The sequence below is a fragment of the Antrostomus carolinensis genome, unplaced genomic scaffold (assembly GCF_000700745.2).
Source record: "Antrostomus carolinensis isolate BGI_N321 unplaced genomic scaffold, ASM70074v2 scaffold17837, whole genome shotgun sequence".
NCBI classification, from domain to species: Eukaryota; Metazoa; Chordata; class Aves; order Caprimulgiformes; family Caprimulgidae; genus Antrostomus; species Antrostomus carolinensis.
Window position 1 is genome coordinate 1 of NW_010328239.1, and position 19,749 is coordinate 19,749.

At 45.6% G+C, this 19,749-nt stretch overlaps 1 protein-coding gene across 1 annotated transcript in view; it reads left to right on the forward strand.

The window, feature by feature from the left end:
• The first annotated feature begins 19,444 nt into the window (after positions 1 to 19,444).
• Positions 19,445 to 19,749, forward strand: part of RUSC2 (RUN and SH3 domain containing 2) — a 17,944-nt gene continuing 17,639 nt past the window's right edge. Inside the window, 1 exon segment of the mRNA XM_010172188.1 lies at positions 19,445 to 19,749. This exon segment is cut by the window's right edge and continues 1,646 nt beyond it. Coding sequence (XP_010170490.1) covers positions 19,445 to 19,749 — 305 coding nt within the window.

A 19,749-nucleotide genomic window follows, 5' to 3' on the forward strand; every position in this document is an offset into this window, starting at 1 on the left:
AAATGTATGCTTTCTCCCTGCCTCTTTTCACGGATCAGATAAGAAAGGTTATCTAGGAATGGAGGAATTACTGCTTTTAATTACTGAAATGAGGGGTCCAGGCTGGGTACCAGTTACTAGAGCTTGATTACATGGTCTTGTTATAGCCAAATCCTTCTTTTCCCTCCCCACCTTCCTTCTTCTTCCCTCCCCCACCCCCTGCACAAATCCTTCCATCAAATTGCCTCTGCAAACGCAAAGGGAGAAGGGCTTGAACAAAGAGGAGGGTATATAGAGATGAGATAGAGATGGGATAGAGATGGGATAGAGATGTAGATGCTGGAAAGGCGATATTCAGGATGACAGCAGCAAGAACAGTAAGGCAAAGGTACAAAAGAATGAGATTTTCATATGTCTGGTACAGTGACATGGCTGTAGGGGAATGTACACATGGGACTGTAGTAGCAAAAGGGAATAAGCAAATAGCAAATGCAATGTTTTGGGGTTATGGAAGATGCTGAGTATGTAATGTTGCAATTACAGGTGTTTTGAGGGAATGTGTGTTAATGGGAGTTACACTAGCATTGGCTGTTGAGGGTCAAATCATACAGTGTCTGGATAGATGGGTATCGTGGAGGTGTATGGAGTGTGGGTGAAGTAAAGGTCTGGTTTTTTACCTTCAGATACCTACAGTCTCCTGTACTGGTGTTGCTAATAAGCAAGCTTGGCAGGTCTAACCTATTCACAAAACCTTTCTGCAATTTGCTAATGACCCAAGAATAATTTAGATAAAGCAGCTTTAGGCCTGTCAGGAGCAACAGGATGGTAGGAAAAATGTAGAGAAAATGTTAAATATTTGGCAGAGCTATAGAGGAACCTTGGAGCAGAAGAGGAAAGTATGAGGGGCATTGCAGAGCTGGAGGAACAGGGGGTTGTCGGTCAGAGACCAGTGGTAGGGGACACAGAGGAGGAAATTCAGGGATGTCATTGTCAGGAAATGTAAATCTGTCATTTGTACTGTCATTCTCCAGCCTCTCACTGTGTTCCCTGAGATGGTCACTGCTTTGTGCATCCCCAAGGGGTTTGTGAAGGTGGGAGTGATCCTCAGCACAGCCTTTTCTGCAGCAGATTTCTGGAGGAACCATTTTGCTGCTGCAGGTTCTCAGTCAGTTGCTCCCTCTCCATCCTTATGGAGTAGCAAGGCTCTCTGGCTTTTACAGCTGGTGAAGAAGATAAACCCAGTGTTTCAGTGTAGGGTGCCAGATGGGAAGGAGAGCGCTTCCAGCAAAACCATCGAGCAGAGTGTGTTCTGCTCGCAGCTCTGACGACGTCCTGGAAGCACCATAGGGCTTCCTGAACTGCAGCTCCATCTCACCTCTGTCTCACGCTGGGATGTGGGAACTTCTCTGTGTCTGCAGGTCTCCATCCCATTCCACTCAGTGGGAGCAGGGGGTGGGATATCTTGGTGTAGGTGTGTACCAGCCTGCCTTTGTGATGCTGCTGTAGAACAGGCTCCTGCAGCAGCTTGGTGGAGGGTAACAACAGCACATGTGTGTTTGTAGGGGCGTCGTGGGCTGGAGGACATGAGAGGCAACAGGAGATGTCTATGCAGGATATACATACTTGTGTCAGGGTGTGGAAGAAAAACTGTGTGTAGTTTGTGTGTACAGTGCTTGCCTAAAGGAGTAAAAAGAAGGTGATGAGGTCTCCTTTGTTGTGTGGGATAGGAACACTTCCCAGGACATGCAGGCTGTGCCCAGCTAGTAGATGCTACTCTTACAAGACCATCTGTTAAGCAGTGAGAGTGAACAGATAATCTCTGCCTTGAGATGCTTAAAAGATGGGCAAAAGCTTCTGGTGACTGGAGCTGACTGAAATGATTCACAGGAAGGAGATCAAATTGCTGCTGTGTGTCTTCCTCACTGCATCAATGCAAAATGCTGGAGATAAAGTGCAGCTGGATCTTTGGATCCAAGGGACCTAGACCTGCATTGCAGAAAGTGCAAGTGGCCCAGGAGAATATGTCATGGATTTGGGAATGGCCTGTCCGCAGCTCCATTACAGCCTCTCAGGTGTCTGCGGCTGTGAGAGCAAACAAAAAATTAGTTATCTGTCCCAAAGATTGTCATTTTCTTCCAATCTGATGCTCCTGGTGAGTCAAGATCTCAGTCTGGTATTATTCCTGATAGCCAGACAGTAATTCAGCTTTAGCAACCCCATGTCATGTTTTGTCCTGTTTTTCATTTATTTCCCAGTCTTATTATTCTTTTCCAATGTTTTCTGAAAACCTCAATGTTTTCTGAAAGTATTTTGGCATTGTTTCCTATGTTTCTTTTCCAGTGTTTTCTGAAAGTATTAAGGGCAGGTTGATAGATTTAATGTGGGTCATTTTCCTTTCTCTTTTGGAACAGGTACAGACTTCACTTTTATTATTCACCAGCCACACAGCTTCTTCTACTTCCTCTCTTTCTTCATGGGTATTTTTATCAAAAGCCCTATTGCCAGCTGCCATCATGCAGCTATTCTTTCATTATTCTCTGATCAAGAATATCTTGTCCCTCTGACTTAAATGCATTCATCTTCTTGAACTTCTTTCTGCTTGAAAAACTAATTTCCTTTTCTGCACCTTCTCTCCTCTGCATTGTCTAGCCTATCATCTCTGCAGCTTCAATATTCTTCTTCTTGCCAAAACCGCACCAAAGATGCTGTTTTACTTACCTCTAATATCCTTCTTGGTGTGGTTATTCATTCAGGATGGTCAGGAGCACTACTATTCTAATTTCCTCACCTTGCTTGATGATTCCAGATTTTATTTTGTTGTTATGATGTAAAAAGTCTTTTCTGCAGTACTTCTCCAAGCTCTTTGTTCTTGTTGGCATCATAACTGTTTTCAGAGATCTGCTTTTTAAAAATTAAAAAGGTTTCATTACAGAGCTGTTTGCTCTTTACCCTTCTATTTAATATAAGCTGTGGCAGTTTGAGATATTCAGTCCAAAGCCACATCTATCTTGTTGATGCTGGATGATAACTCCTTTCAATAGGCAAGGTTGTGATGGACTTGAGCGCTGGTTAAACCCAAGAAAAGCAAACAAATAGTGAGAGATGTGGAGATCTGTGTGGGTGGCTGAGACATGGACGATTGGAGGTGGAGGTGCCTCCTTGTCAGCTGTGGAATCACAGGACAGTACTGGACGAGAAGATTTTGTCCTTGTGTTTGTAGAAGCCATTGAAATCCAACCAGTACTGGGAAAGCTTGCTTGTCTGCTACCTGTGCTACTTCGTGGGAAGACTCCTGATGTGGATAAAGTGCTTCTGGCAGGCCAGTCTGTCAGTCCAAAGTAGCCAGAAGTCCACCCCATTCCAGAGCTATGCGAAAGGCTGCAGGAAAAGGCTTGAAGGAGCTGAGGAAGCTTGGCTGGCAGGAGGTGGAATCCATAGCAATGGTCTAGCCTTAGCAGAGATTTGTCATCTTACCTGCTGAGCAGGTCCCCTGCATGTCCTAGTGCTCATCTGAAAGTTGGTTACTCTCCAAAGAGAAAGAAACAGGCTGTCAAAATGGCTCTAGTCTCCGATACTGCTCCAGTTTTCTTGCTTGATGAAAATTATTTTAATGTTCATTTTCTGAAATAAGTGGGTCAAAGCAGGGACGTACCTCTTAAGATGAGCACAAGAACAGGCATGTCCACAAACTCTTCCTTTCCCCATCCAGTTGTGTTGAAGCCTCAGGGTCATATAGACAATGGGTTTTTTTTTTCTATCCATCATGCTCATGCCAATATTTCTTACTGCGCAAGGCTGCTGATGGCTGTGTCAACAGACAGGGAAAAAAAACAAAACAAAACACTGCAGTTGTTAACTCCTGTAAATAGGAGGGAGTCAGGAGGCAGAGTGAGTGGCCATAATGTAGGTGATGGCAACTTCTGTCTCAGGCTCACCCTCTGAGTTTGAACTGCCTGGGAGAGAGACTGCCTGTTGGTCTTTGTGCAGTGCTGAGGGTGTGGGGCTGGCAAAACCTTTGAGTGCTAAATAATAAATATTTAAGTGATGGCAGCAATGCTTTGTACTGCCACTTGGCCAGTGATGGGAAACTGGCACTACCATCAAAATACCTCTGCTCCAGCGCAAGGTGCTCTCTGGAAATAGAGACTGAGTGTCACTGCCCTATTGTTGTGCTTTTTGGGCTAGTGGAACAGCTATCTCATCTCATCTCATCTCAGAGTGATGAGAGCTAGCAGTTCCTCCTGGGAAGAGGGGATTTTTCTTCTGGGAGTTACAGGAAAAAAAAAAATAGAACCTGTAGGTAAGACTATGGCAAATATACAGCAGATTTTCACCTAATACTTCCCTGGGACCCACTGTTACCTTAGACTAGAGTGTGCTGTGTTCTTGGGGAAGATAGGGATGCATAGACAAGGGATGGGTACCAGATTGGGAGCATATGACTTCTGCTTGGTTCCCAGATGTGCAGGAGACTCATCTGAGCATCTGTAGCTCTGGCAAACACTCAGAAACTCTCCTGAATACCGGTGCCAGAAAAAAAAAACAGCATACAGTTGCAGGGAAATAAGTTTTTCATGGGAACTCAAGTTGTGGTGTGAGGTTTGAGCTGATGAATTGCTTAACCATAATGCAGTCAGCCTTGGGGAAAGTTCAGGCTTCTGAGTGTTGGCTAAAACAGACCCTGTTCAGCACCAATTAGATAATCTCTCTCAGCTCCTTCTGACCTTCAGGGAATGGGCTTTTCAGGTGTTACTCTTTAAGGGAGCAGTGAGTCTTTGCTCCCTACATGGTTAGACTAATCTTGTCAGTTTGCTTTAACTCCAGAACTGCACCTTATTCTTTGTAAACTGGCACCAGATGCCATAACTTCTGGAAAGGTGTCACCTAAATGCTTTCAATGGGCAAACTCTTCTCTGTTCTGCTCTGCCTGAACTGGTGCAGGAGCAACTGCATGCTTACCTAGCCGCCTTTCGCCTAGTAGGTCCCATCCACCTGAACTGTTTACCAGGACACCTTCTTTTTGTCCCTCTCTGGGATTCCTGTGCCAAAGAGCAGGGATGCATGCCTCATACTGCATTGTCATGTGTCTTCTGTGTAGCTCAGATAGCACATCTGACCTCACAGATGTCCTTCTCAGCAGGGAGAATGATCCCTCTGGATCATTGTGCCAGTGCAATTTACTGTTCTTAGAAGGGAGGCTACTTCCAGAGCCTGCTTACATGGCCTCAGACCTTTGCCACTAACTCAGGTGGTAGAGTCATAAGCCCATATATGAGAAGATTCAGTAGGAGGTATAAATAATTAATATCTCTGGTTCCAAGATATTGTTGTCACACACAGCATCTCTTCCCTGGCTTTGCCTAATTAATTCTAATGATTGATACTTGGAGTGACACATCTGCCCTGGGGTTTGGCTTACTCTGGTTGGCCTCTCCTTCACCACTTGTTAGTATGTGAGCAGTAGTATTCACTTCTAAGGGATTTCTTGCCTGGATGTGGCTTATCATGAGCAGTGATTGTAGCTTGACCCTTCAGAAGAACAGCCAGTGGATTTCAGGAAGCATCTGCACTTAGCCATTTTCTGTTGGCAACAAACTGTTCTCTCATGTCCACAGTCAGTGGCACCTAACCTAACCTACTGCTGAGATTTATCTACAACGGCAGGTCATAGTGCTTGAAATGGCTTTTGAAGAAAAAGCATCTTCCTTACCCAGATGTCTCCTCCTGCTTAGCTCCATGTCATAGGTCTCACTTTCATTCCTGCAGACACTTGCTATTTATAATTATTGTATTTATAAAGCACTCTGAAGGCAGTGATGACTTATTACAGTAAGCCTGACAGCCTTTTCATTCCCATGTGCTTCCCTTCACTGTTTCCTCCTAGACTGGCTGTTTCTGGAGGAGGACTGGGTCAGAGGAAAGGTGAGGCTGCACGGAGCACAGGTGAACCTCAGACATCCCTAGAGGTCTTTAAATCCTCGTACAGTAGGGCTAGCCAGTTCATGGCACAGTAACAGAGTTGAAGAGGCATACCTGCCAGGAACAGGTATGTCCCAGCACTGACAAGCAGCGGCATGAGGGTTGTTAATGTCACATGTCATTCAGTTTATATTCGACCACGTCTTGTTGAGACACTGATGGCAGTCCTTGACCCATTGGGATTTCTGTTCTCTGTACTTCTCTGTTCTCTTGAACAAGCTTTAGAGATCCCAAAGAATGTCCCCATCTCTGTAACCCTGATGTCTCCCAGGCTTTGTGCTGCTAATTTGGTGTGGCAGGGTGGAGAAGCACCCCAAACTGAAGAAATGCATTTGTATTTGTCCTGGAGACACTGAGGGGTGATTCCCCTCTGTACCAGAGCATGTTCAACAGCCAGTATTTTGGTCTACTGCCTTGTCTGTTTTCCCTTTGACACGAGTTGAGGTTGAAAAGAAAAACCACAACAACCTCTTGGCTTGCCCATGAACATGAAAGGGGAATCTTCTTTCACAGAGGCAAGCCACCAGACCTCACTGATTTAAGGAGGCAAATTCACCAGAGAAAATATCCTTCAGCCCAGACCTTAGTCAGACATTGAGGACCCTCTTATTTTTTGGGCGACCAACAAAGAGAATTTGCATGGGGACATGGAAAACCTCTCCCCACACACCTATGCCAAGAACTTGAGGGAGTAAACCCCCCAAAAAACCACATTCCACAGACAGCAAAAAGAAAGTCCTCAAAGAACAGATATGTAAGAAAAATCCTCTGGTTTCTTCTAGGCTAGTCTTGTTGTAAACGGGTTTGTTGTTTTGTTTTGGGGTTTTTTTTTGAGATTGATGCTAAGCTATGTAAATATGTGTAACAGAAGATAGTCATAAAACTTTGTCAGGTTCCAAAACATTAAACTGATTAAATTGATTCCAACTCATTAAACTGATGTCATGAAACTGCAAAAAGTACCTTGATGTCACCCTGGTCATGAGAGTCTTTACTTGGTGAGCATCTACATAAGAATGTTAAGGTACATAAGAAGTGGAATGGAAAATTATGGTACAGAGTCTTTTAATGTTGACACAGAGAGCAGGGGACATCTCACTGTTGATTAGGATACTGTGTGCAATTAGTCACCCCAGCTCAGAAGCATGACTGCAGAGTTGGAGAGAATTTAGTAACTGCCAGGAAACTGCACAACGTCCTGGAAAACTCTCGTAAGAGGAGTGACTGAAGAAATGGGAATTGTGTTAAATAGGAAACTGTAAGGTTTGTGATAGGAAATAATGAATGATCTAGAGAAAAACGATAATGATTTATGAGGTGCCCTGCTTGTAACATGGAAGTATTCCAAGAAATTAAGGAGGATTATTTGAAACTGATAATAGGAATAATTTTCACATGTTATGATTAATTAGTCCATGAATCTTGCTGTCAATCTTCAAAGCCCAGCAATATTCCCAAATGGCTTGGCATTTTTGTGAATAAGACTGCTCAGTGTATTTATAGCATGTATTCAGAAGTTGCAGAGTTTTGAAACCTCCTGGTTGAGTTGAGGCCCATCTCAGTGCAAGGGCTTAGGAGAGGAAAATTCTTCCTCACCACTTGTTGCAGGTACTTGTTCTTTTCTCTGAGACATCTGGTAAAGAAAAGACACAAGAGCTTCAAGAAAGGAGGTGTCCAAATGTGAGCACATCCTAGCTGGGAAGATCTGGGAGCCTACAGTCTTAAGGTGTCTCCTCAGCCCTCTTGAACACCCCTGAAGCTATTAAAAGCAGAGTGGTCATCATTCCAGTAGACTTGGTGTGTCCTCCGGGGCTCTGACCTGCTGTTCCAGTATAGAGCCAATGATCATCCCCATTTGCCCTCCTTTTTTCTCCTGGTGAATAGATCTGTGCATCTTCTGCAGCCCAGCAAGACTTTCCTTAGCAGAAGACCTTACTTAATCCAGGGTTATCAGATTTATTTAGTTAGACCCTTAATGCTCTGTTGAGCCCAGTCATTCCAAGCCTAATTAGCACATGAGCTGTCCTGTGGAGCGATATCCTAAAATAAACTGTCCCGAATAGAGCTTTACAAGCTGAGTTTGGTTTGGGTTGCCAGCCTCTGCGAGGGATAAGTTTCTCCTCTCAGAAGAAAAGTATGTGTAATCATTAGGAGTGCCTGGTCTGCTTCATAAGTATTTTATTAAGGTTCTGGCTTGCCTTTTGTTAGTTCTGTTGTGTGGAAAATATTATGTTACGTAAATTGATGCTGTGGTTTCATCCAGATCCTCTGAGCTCTGCCTTGCTTCTGGCCATGCAAACTTATAAACACACCCACACATCAGGAAAACACTTGGGGAGAGGTTGGTGACTGGACCAGGGACCTGGGAATACTCTTGTGCATGAGCAGAATTAAAAGCTTGGGACTGCTCAGAGGGGTAGCAAATACAGTAGAAAATATGATACTCTCCCTGCCCTAGCCCAGGGACAAGCAATGAAGTTAAATGCCTGTGTATTCAAAAGGACTGACAGATAACTACTACTGTGGTGTGCATTGTGGTGTGGAAGTCACTGGCTCAGGAAGTTACAAGGCCTAAAATTGCAAGAATTCAGAAAGAAAAAAAGGGGGACACTGTAAGAGATGTCAGGAATATATAGCACTATGATTACATAGGTTCCTATCTTTCTATGGGTGGGTTATGAAAACCACTTCTAGATGTAAACTGTTCCCATGTGGAGGAGGTTGCCTGTGACTGGGGGTGAGAGTCACTCATTTTCCCACTTTGGGGTTATTACTCCTCATGTAGAGCATCTGAACTCTGCTGGCAAAGGTGGAGGATGGGCCTTCACCCCTCTGATTTAGTTCACAGACATCTGTGTTCCTGTGCTGAAATCAAAACTTCCCTGTAACAGTTGATCCATGAAGACTAAATGTGTTTATCTGTCTGTTATGTCTTTCTCCTCCCTTTATTTCTAAGCTAATGGCAAGAGTTGTCCTTGATTGTGTCTTCCTTGAGAAAAGCATTCTTGATAGACCTGTTTTGGCCAGAGAGGTCATCTCAAGACCTGCTGTCAAGTGCAAGAGTGTCTTCTAATTTGGCACAATCTTGCTGCAGGCCAAGGATTTGTTCCCAGTTCAGAAGCTTCCTATCCCATCATCTTGGGAATAATTCTGCCTTTTTTTTTTAACCCACTCTGAATTCTGCTGAAATGAGACTTGGACAGCATTTGGATTTGATTACAGAGGACCTGTTTGTTCAGGGACCTGGACAAAAAAAGGTCAAGAAATGCACAGTCTTAACAGTAATGAGGCAAATTCCCTTTTGAAACCTGTGTGCTACAGGGTTGTTTCCTCCAGCTACCTTCAATGGATTGCAGAATCCAACCTGTGGCCTGAAAGCAGTTGTATATCAGCAGCAAAAGTATATGTTATCCTGATGTCCTTCAGAAGGCAGGATAAATTTGATGCTTTAGTCTCATCAGATGCTATCTTCATGGGGCTGTTACTCAGCCTTTTTGCTGTGTAGCATGCTGTCACCCCCAAATCAGGGTACTGACAGCCTCCAGACCATTGAATTGCATATTACTGCTTTGGAGAGACAGAAAATTTCCTCCTGTGTATCCAGTTACTGCTTTTGGTTTTGGCAGCACTACCCAGAGCTAGGAAGGGTTAAGATTACCTGTAGTCTTATCAGGAGTCAGCTGATGGACATAGCTGCTGTTTGAAAAACCATTTGTATGTGCAGTGTGAAGACAAACATCTAAGAAAACCAGGCTGCTGCTGGGATGTTTTCTGTTTGAAGCTCTTGATCTGGTTGCACACAGTGTGTATTAAATTCCATGTAGAAGTGCAGAATTTAAAAATAATACAGCTCTGTAGATGCAGGCGTTCTGGCTGTCTGGCAGAAATGATGCCCATCACAGCTAGGTAATGCCATACCTGCGTTGCTTCTCCTGTTCACTGGGACATGGCTAGCTAGTCCTAGTAGCAAACCATTGCATCACCACTGTGTTCAAATCTGAAAACAACCCTGATGGGGATTTTTGACATCTCTTGCTGCTTTATTTACTGTGGCTTGTGGGGTGATACTTGAGTTATTTCAATAACTTGTCCCTGCTGTGGTTTTACTTCATTCTCTCGTAGCCACCTTTGTTGCCTGTTCTGCTTTTGCTGTGTTGCTGCATGAAGTTGTAATCTGCCATTCCAGAAATGTTTGTTTTTCACTTGATGGAGCGTGATTCCTACATACATGGAGCTACAGGCTGAATAGACAGTAAATATAATTTACAACCTTTTTAACAGGGTTATCTTAAGACTGAGTTCCTTATTTGTCAGTCTTTCTCCAGTGATGACTGATGCTTTTGCGTTGCAGGGAGGGGTTCGGGATTGTTTTACAGCTGTGATTCCTGCAAGAGGTGGTCTATACAGAAATGCAATGCCAGTTTTAATCTGGACTGAAAGGAAGCAATAGTGAAGGTAGGCAGCAGTCGAGTGGCTGCAGTCCTTATGGGTGTACTGACCTGTACTGTGGTGAGATACTCACTCAGAAGATGGACCTTCCTTGTCCCTTTCGGGGCTTTGCTCATCTCTTTTCCCCATCATGAAGGTGATAGGGGAACTAGGACTACTTGAGGTGGAACTGTCTTCGTGTGCTTTTTCTTTGTGGAGATGAAACTTGCTTATGAAATTATCCTCCCATAAGACTTGGATAAGCAGGGCATCTCTTTTGCTATGGTCTGAGCAACACCAAGTTGTCTGAAGCCAGATTCCAGTAAGTGTTAGGGAGGAAGGTCTTGAACACCCAGTGGATTCATAACCTCTCACTGAGAGATCTTTCCAAAATATAGTAATTCCAGGAGTGCTTCAGATCCCTAGAAATATATGAAATACTCCAGTGCTGTTGAGAATATCTCCATCAGTATGAAGTATCCATGCCCTCTCCATCTCATGCTCTCACCTCGAGATACTTCACCCCTGCAGTGCACACCTGAGCAAGAACGGTTGCTTGTTCACTGTTGCATGTATGACAGACTTTAGGAGCAGCTTTGCCATCTTGTATGCCTGCAGGCACAGGTCAGAGAGCTGGCTTTGATCCACAGAGTTGCTCTGAATTTGATGCCTGATGGCCTTAGCAGGACACTTCATGCCCTGCCCTACTCCTGCTGTTGTGGGGGAGAGTTTTGAGCTCACAGCTCCCAGGCATAGAAGTTGGTGGGAAAACCCTCAGTCCACACTTCTGCTGGCTTTCACTCTGGTTCCCTCACAACTCTGGCTGTATTTTTGTCATTACTCAACTGCAGCCTCTGGTTCCTAGGGTCCTCAGTTGGGCAGGTCTGTAAAAGGAGCATGTTCATGAGGCAGCCAGCTGATAGTCACAGCCCTGCTTTGCAGTGAAGCCCTGCCCAAAGCTCTGCTGTTAAGGAGGTGTTAAGCTTGGCATGGAACCATAGAATGGTTTGGAATAGACCTTTAAAGCTCCATCTACTCCAACTCACCAGCAGTAAGCAGGGACATCTTCAACTAGATCAGGTTGCTGAGAGCCCCATCCAACCTGACCTTGAATGTTTCCAGGGATGGGGCTTCTACCACCTCTCTAGGCAACCTGGGCCAGTGTTTCACTACACTCATGGTAAAAATTTCTTCCTGATATCTAGTCTAAATCTCCCCTCTTTTGGTTTGAATCCATTTCCCCTTGTCCTAGCACTGCAGTCTTAGCTGTAGTCTTAGCTACTGATTCTGCCCAGATATTTCATTTACTTATAGGTTTTTTTTTTCTTTTCTGCGTAGGTTCTTGAGTACTCTGAGAACCCTGCAGCAGTCAGGCTCCGGCACCCAGACAGATCCATGATTCAGAAAGAATTGTATAATTTCTGCTCTTTTAAGATCTTCAGTATGCTTTCAGAGTGCTGAGGCAGAATAGTGCTATAGAAGCGTGATCCCTCCTCCTGCTGCTGCTACTGTCTGTGATAAGAAAGGATTTACTGTGTCTGCAGTTTAATTCAACAGCAATTTGAGTGTGATATTAACAGCTAGAAACATCAGAGTCTTTTTCTCCTCTGTTGATTTGCATATGGTAATTAGGTGCATATGTGATGGGGGCTGGGGCAGGGGATGGCTGGTGGGGAGAAGAAGGAGCAGGTTCCAACCCAGATCACCTTGGCCGATGCTCGTGAGTCACAGCCTATAAGTGGCTCCTGCCAAATGCCATATGCCAGATGATGAGTCACGGAGCAAGAGAGCACAGAAATGGGAGAAACAGGTTTGGTCACTGTCCGGCTCCCATGTTAGCTGGTATAGGTATGCTGCTTGAGCTATTTCTGATGTCTTCTATAATTCTAAATGCCCAAAGCAGCTGGGGCTTCTTTTCCTCTGACTGGGAGGCCGTACCTGCCTCAGGCTAGTTGTGTCATTGGCAGGAATACACATGCTGTCTATTGCTTATATTTTCATCTCACGCACCCTCTCATCTCTGCTGGCAAGCCCCTCATCCCTGACCTGCGCAGCTCCTTGCTGTCCTCTGTGCAAAGGCTGTGACTGATCGTCACATGCTGCAGTTTCCATTTTGAACACATCATAATCCTATATAGTTCTGGGATGTAATGGAGCATTAATCATGGGCTTAGTGAGGCTGTCCTGGAAACTGCTGGAAAAAGCCCTGGCTCAGGCAGGACCTTGTTGTGAAAAGAAAAGGGAAGTGGTCTTTTCAGGAATCACTGTTTGCTCAGGACCACAAGAGGAACCAGCCTAAGCAGAGGCAGAAGTTTAGGAATTATTTATAGACTCTCTCTTGCCGCAGCCCCCTTTAAATGCTGAGTGCTGGAATATTCACCCTGGGACCAGACAGACCACCCTCACTATGCTCTTTGTTTCCTGAGGCAGGGAATGAGAGCTGGAGGTTTAGGGTGAGTCAAACAACTAGTATTTCCTTTTACACCTTTTCTTTCATTAAACAGGCTGGCTGGTTTACTAAAATATTTAATGAAGGCATGAATTTGGCAGAAATATATTAGTTGGCAAGAAATGAATGGATGTCCAAACAAATGCCAGTAGTTAGTCCCACCCTACAACAATTTGCAGCTTCCCAAGTCCTCACCTCCACCCTGTTCTTACTCACCATCCCTGAGCCACTCATCCTGCACCCCTCGCCCCATTCTCTTCATTGATGCTGCTCCCTGAATGACCTCCAGCTTGCTGGAATTTTCCTGTTGAGTTTTTTAAATCGTTCAATACTGACAGCTTTTGGAGTGGCAAAGCTGAGGTAGGGACAAACTGCCTTACTGGGGTCCTGGAAACTGGTGCTGGAACCAGTGGGACCTGAGATCCCCTACGCTGACTGAAGAGCCACTTTCGGTTTGGATTAATCTCCCAACTCCTTCACCTGGAGTTAGATTTACAGGGAGTAAATATCTCTCTCCCCATGGAGCAAAGAGGAGGTGTCTGTGTGGTGCCCCTGTCTGCAGGCTCACACAAAGCAGTGCTTTTTGCAGCATTTCTGCTTATGCTTGTTTTGTAGAGCTCTGTGGTTTCTTCAGGTGTGTTAATGCAAATGCTCTGTAGTAGTCAAGGATTCACATGGAACAACCCTCAAAGAACAAGCAGCTCCAATACAAAAGGATTTTTGTTGGTTCATCTGTAAAACTGAATGCCCAGCTTTTAATCCCGTTTTTCCATCTTTTACCCTTGAGTGACATGATAGATCTTGTTCCATCTGAGGAAGATGATGGTGACAGTGAAACCATATCCATTCAGAAAGAGGGAGCAAGAACCCTCACAGTTAAAGGTTTCCATTGGGTATTCAATTTCGTAGATGAAGTGACTGAGAACTGTAGAAACAGTAATCCGTTCAGAAAAGCCAGCCTCCAAAAACCTAGCATTGCCTCCAGCTGACATTTATGATGATCTCGCTCCTGCCTCTTCAACCCCATGCTATATGTGCAGTCTTTCTGCATTTAAATCACATTTCTTTCTTAAATCTCTGCATACCTCCCCCTGTATTGCATTACATTTTAAGAGGAAACTTGTATTGCTGTGCGTTGAACCCTGTTGCCCCATGTGTGCAGCTGACAGTGCTGAGCAGAGCAGGGTATTAAGCAATCAGTGATGGAACTCCAAAAGCGTGGCCAGAGCAGTAACAGATAGCAGGGTATGCCTGGAGGTACATGACCAGCACACCTAACTTGCACCAGCCCCCTCTAATTGAAGCAGAGCCTTGCAGGACATTTTGGAGCCATCTCTGATGGCTTCTGCATCTTCTCAGCAGCGTTGCAGAGGCAGGAGGTTGTACTCCAGAAGCTGTGGAACTGCACTGACCACCCTTAAACTATCACAACGTCCTCAGTCTTTGAGGGTAAGGACACAGGAGGGATCTGGGGGACTCTATGTAGTGCTCAGCAAAGACTTGCAAGGCTTGAAGTTCAGAGCCTGAAAGGCTTGGTTCTGCGAGGTGCTGCATGAGTGTCCAGAGGAGGCCACAAAATTGATGAAGGGCTTAGAGGGGAAGCTGTACGAGGAGAGGCTGAAGTTGCTTGGCTTGTTCAGCCTGGAGAAGAGGAGACTGAGAGGACATCTTATAGTGGAGTGTAACTTCCCCACAAGGAGAAGAGGAGGGACAGGTGAACCTGGGATTGTCCTATGTTAGGGCAAGAGTTGGACTCAATGATCCTTGTGGGTCCCTTCCAGCTCGCAACATTCAATGATTCTATGCTGTCTCTTCTCTAAAGCACAGACATGGCTTAGCAGGAAGCTGTCAAATCAGTGCTGAACCATCCTTTGTTGCTCAACACTCCCCTCCTTCTATTTACCTAGAGCTTTGCTGCAGCTAAGGAGTTTGTCATGTGTGGACTAGATGATCTCCTGAGGTCCCTTCCAACCCCTACCATTCTATGTGTGTATGTATATATATATATGTATGGTGTGGAATTATTACTGGAGGTGACTTAGAAATCTCTCTATACCTACATCTCAAGTGAAGGTACAGCGTGAAGGAAACTTTCAGGGCGGAGAGCAGTTGGTATGTGAGAAATCCATTCCATGGTAGCTCCCTAGGTACAGCCTGGAACTTCAGGGTCACTGACTCTAAAAGAAACAGCACAGGGGGAGAAGTGCAGTGGAGACACCAGGACCAGGCTCTGTGCATAGCGGAGAGGAACTTGATGGTACTGTGGAACTGATAAGCCACACGGTTGCTACCCTGAGCGCTAAAATTGTGTCCTTGATGGAACTTTGCTCATTTTAATGTCATTATAATGCTAAACTACACCTCTATCCCCAAAGCTACCCACCTGCAATGGACAACCACTCCTCACTGAGCATGCGCTCTGAATTTCCTCTGGTCTATACCTTTGAAAGCAAAGCGAGGAAATTTTATACAATTTATAATAAAAGTATGTATTACTAGAGTCACTCAAGCTCCACCTAAAAGAAAATAGTATAAAATAGCCTAAGAGAGAGGAGATGTTAGGGAAGATACCATTGCAGACAAGTTGGGAGGATACCATCATGAACCATCACTGACTTCTGGAACCAGTTGATGGGCTAAGCCTCTCTTCCCCCCCATAGGGACACCTACTGGGTGAGATTCAAACATTCCCTGGGAAACTTAGAAAATCTCTATAGAGTTGTTTTTCCTTCTCTTAACGTATTTGTGGATTTATGTTCTTGAGTACCTACAAAAAAAAAGGTGTCTCACAAAAAACCATCCTTCTCCACTCTGTATTATCTTGACTTGAATGAAGCACCCACAGATAATGAAGTGTCTGGCCCTTGCCTTCTCCAGGTAACCCTTAGCACCTCAAGAATGAGCTGACTGAATAAACAACCCATATCTCCCATGTAGCAGCAGATGGTGTCAGCCTGGAGAAGGCAAAGAATTTTTACATTTGCAAATAAAATGGCTGTTGTACTGATGTGTCAGGGGTCATGGTGCTCCCTGAGTGCCTCCCTGCCTTGCACTGCCATGACATACTTTTCTGTGCAGGGATGTTGTATGTGTAGGATTGAGCAGGATTCAGCATGCTGTGGCTTGTGCTATTGCAAATGATAAATAAGAAGAATTAACTGATTTGCCAAAAAGTGTTCAGTTGCAGACTGTCTATCCGCATCTGGAAACTTCCCCTTGCAAAGGGGTGTGAGAGCTTTACAAAGAGCTGGTCAGAGCCAACAGAATCTGAAACTACTCTGCTTGCTGGATTTTATGTTCCAGTGTCGATCCCAGCCTACCAGACCCTGAATAGGAAGAGGGAGGATCCTTCTACAGTCTTCCAGAGTCAGGAAGGGAGAGTCAAGGGATGTTATGGCTAGGGAGGATGCTCTGGTGTTGGGAACTGAATAATCACTGCACTTGCAGTGCCATTGCCAACCTCCCTTCATCCCTAAAACAGGAGGAAGCCAGGAGAAGTGTCCCAAGGGAGAGAAGAGGGGTATCGAGGGCACAAGAAAAAGTCATGCATATCCCTAGGGAAGCTGTCAGAATGGCTCCCAGCAGGAGCTGGCTGCAAGCCATCTGTGATATTGGACCTCAGAGCCTTGTGCTGGGAGGAGGCTGTGGGTGGAGGCAAAGTGGGCATCCGTCTGCTGCAGCATCTGTGACAGCCAGTGAATCTCAGTCCAGCCAGGGAGCCTGTGCTGCTGCTGAAACCAGATAGCTGGGCAGAGTTGCATGTTGCAGCCAGGGCTCCATAGAGACAGCTGGGAAATGGCTGCGTATCACCTCTCTTGACATTTTGCTGTCAAATGTCAAAGTGTGCCCGTGCAAGCCATGTCCTCCCACAGCAGCATCTGCACCAACGTGAAGTGTGTGATCTTGTCAGCAGATCGGTGCTGGTGCTGGGAGCCAGCTCCAAGCAGCCATTTCCCAGAGGCAGTGGAAACATGGTGCTTCAGCAGTGAAGTGTGCTGTCATCATGGTCTCTATCCTCAAAATTGTGCTTTTCAAGTGGTTGCATTATGCCAACACTCAAAAGATAGCAAAACCTTATGGAGAGATGTGATCTGAGCATTACAATCGACTGCAAAGGCAGTGACCAGGGTTGGGGGAGCCTGCATGAGCAGGTAGGCACTGGGGGACCAGCTTTTTCCCCATAAAAAAGGGGGAGACAGGATAAATAGGGGCTCATGCTGCTATGTGTACCATCAATGTTGTGCAAGGTCCAACATGGGGCATGATCACTGCCCCAGCTGCTGAACACCACTTTCAGCGTCTGTGTATGTACTAGGAGCTGCTGTTACCCGCAGTGGTTCCTGGACAATGTGATCTTGGAAGTCCTTGATGTAAAAGATCTTGTCCTAGGAACCAGGCTGAGGACAGACTCATTCCTTCTAGCAGCAGTGGGAAAGGAGCCAGAGGCTTGTAAGGCAGAGGAGTCACTGAAAGGGGAGTGAAGAGAGATATGGGCATTAGGGAGATCGTAGGTGAGGGGGAGTTTAGGGTTCCACAATAGTCCAACTGGATGTGGTCTAAGTGGTCCAGGTGACATCGCTACTTCAGAGCCTAATCCTGGGTGAAACATCTCAGCAGAGGAAGACACAAGGGTGAGTGTGCCACTCATGTAGGCCTTTTGATGATCCCTGGTAGAGTCTACCAGAAAGCTTGTGCGTTTGCTAATTTTTACATCATTGGGTGTTTACTGTAAACAAACACTAGGTCCATTTCCATCTTTGTATTTTTTTTTCCTGCCAGCATCATCCTGTGTCTGTGAGAAGCACTACTGTGCGTGGGAGGATAATACTTATTTTGATAATTTTTTTTGGCCTCTTTTAATTGCTATTCTTACACCATGAAGCTAGAAGATCTGAAATTCCTGATCTTTCTATGGATCTGTCTCATTGCTTACGCTGTTTTTCTAACTTCAGTTATCCCACATTTCTCAGTTTCCCTCCTGGGCTCCCACGTGCCTTTGCAGCTCTGCTCCAAATCCATTGTCATCCCATAGTCACAAATGCTGGGGTAGGATAGGCCAAGACAGATCCTGTGATTGCCACTTTCTGGTGTCTGAAGGTCAGTGGTGGCAGCAAACCTGGAGTCGTGGATTCCAGAGCAGGATCACAGTGTGCGGTGTCCGGGTGCTGTGAGCACTGAGTATGCCTGGAGGAGATATGGGGTGTGGATTGCTGACCATGGGTGTTTGGGCTGGGGTTTTCAGAACAAGTGCTGGATCTATGAGAGTACTAGGTCATTTTTTAATCCCTCAGGATCATCCTGGATCACTGTTGTCTTTTGTGGCTTCTCCCTCTCTTTGCTGCCTTAGCTGCCCTCCTGTGCACTACTCTGTGTTGGCTTCTTTGATGTGTAGAAGGGAAGGCAAGAAGGAGAACCCTTCCAGACTGTCCTTGAGATGCTTGCAGGTTGGACCTCTGGGTTAGATGGGGAGGGAGGAATTAATATATTCTCTGCTTTCCCATATAAAATGTTGGTGAACATCTTCCTCTGGCTTTCTGAGAACCTGCTATTTACTGAACACAGAGGGAGTGAGGCTCAGTGCCCTGACTGTACCGCTCCTGGGACTGTGGGCTGTGGCAGTCGTACTGTTGTGAAGTGCAGCAGATAAGCAGATAAGTGCAAAGTGTCAGAGAACTGTGAACCAGGCACTCCCGAGCACAAGAAAAAACAGTTTGAGCTGAGGCTTAACCATCAGCAGAAGGTCAGCAGAAGGCAACGTGCTGTATGGGGCCTGTTTAACCATCAGCAGTGGCTTCCCATGTACCCCCTGAAGTCATATCCTCCTTTTCACAGGAGAGGTCCTTGTGTGCATGAGGAGTTGCATACTTTGGCATGCTCCCTTGGCACCATTAAAAGAGCTCAGGACCTTATGGTTGTTCCTGGATTTTGGAGTGGAATGGTTGTTGCTGCTTTCCTGTCGCAGTGTGTTTCTGCTTTCCAGTCTCAGCCTGGACTTGTGTCTCTATAATGTTGCAAGGTCTGGCAGTGCCGTTCAGAGTTTGGGTCTTAAAGGTAGCTAAAGGCAGGCAAAGGTATTGAATCCAGTGCGAGAAGATGGACTGCTCTCATCAATGAAGCGCTTAATTTCAGACCCTGTTGTCCCTGCCTGTTTTCCTGTGAATGTACAGTGCTGTCCACAGTGAGGTCTTCATTTGGCCCAAAGCCTATGTAGCTCTTTGGCTACTTGAATGAAATCAGTAACTCACTTGAGATAAGCTTGAGAGGGATCAGTTGGAAGCAAAAGTGTTGTCCCAGGAGTCTGCAGGGAAGGGGACATGTTTATGTTACATGCTGATGCTTTCCCTGAAGAAGGACAACTCAGGACCTTGTGTGCGGGTACTTGTGCTGACAAGGACCAATGGCCCATGTTGGCACATGAAGTCTTCAGTCAAACCAAAAATGCTTTATATAGTCACTGCCTTTCCTGAGAGGTGACTTCCTTTGGTTTTTTGTCTCTCTCTAGGTATCTGAATTCCCCCATGAGAAGTGTCTTCCCTGCCTCTTATGTGAAGCCCTACTTGTCCATGGGTAGCACCAGCTTAACTGATGTCCTGAAGAGCATTCCTCACCATGGATAGTCCTCCCAAACTGACTGGTGAGACGCTGATTGTCCATCACATTCCCCTGGTGCATTGCCAGGTCCCTGATAGACAGTGCTGCTCCGTGAGCAAAAGGACCAACCCCTTCTGCCAGCCAGAGCTCAGCCTTACACAGACCTCTGCCCTTCCAGACAGAGACCTCTCACAGACTGACTCCTTGGTGTACAGCAGCCTTCTCCAGAACCCTGAAACCTCAACAGAGGCCTCAGACAACAAAGAAGGCAATGCGAGAGATTTGATTGTCCCTAGTGTCAGTAAGCGACACAACCCTTTCCT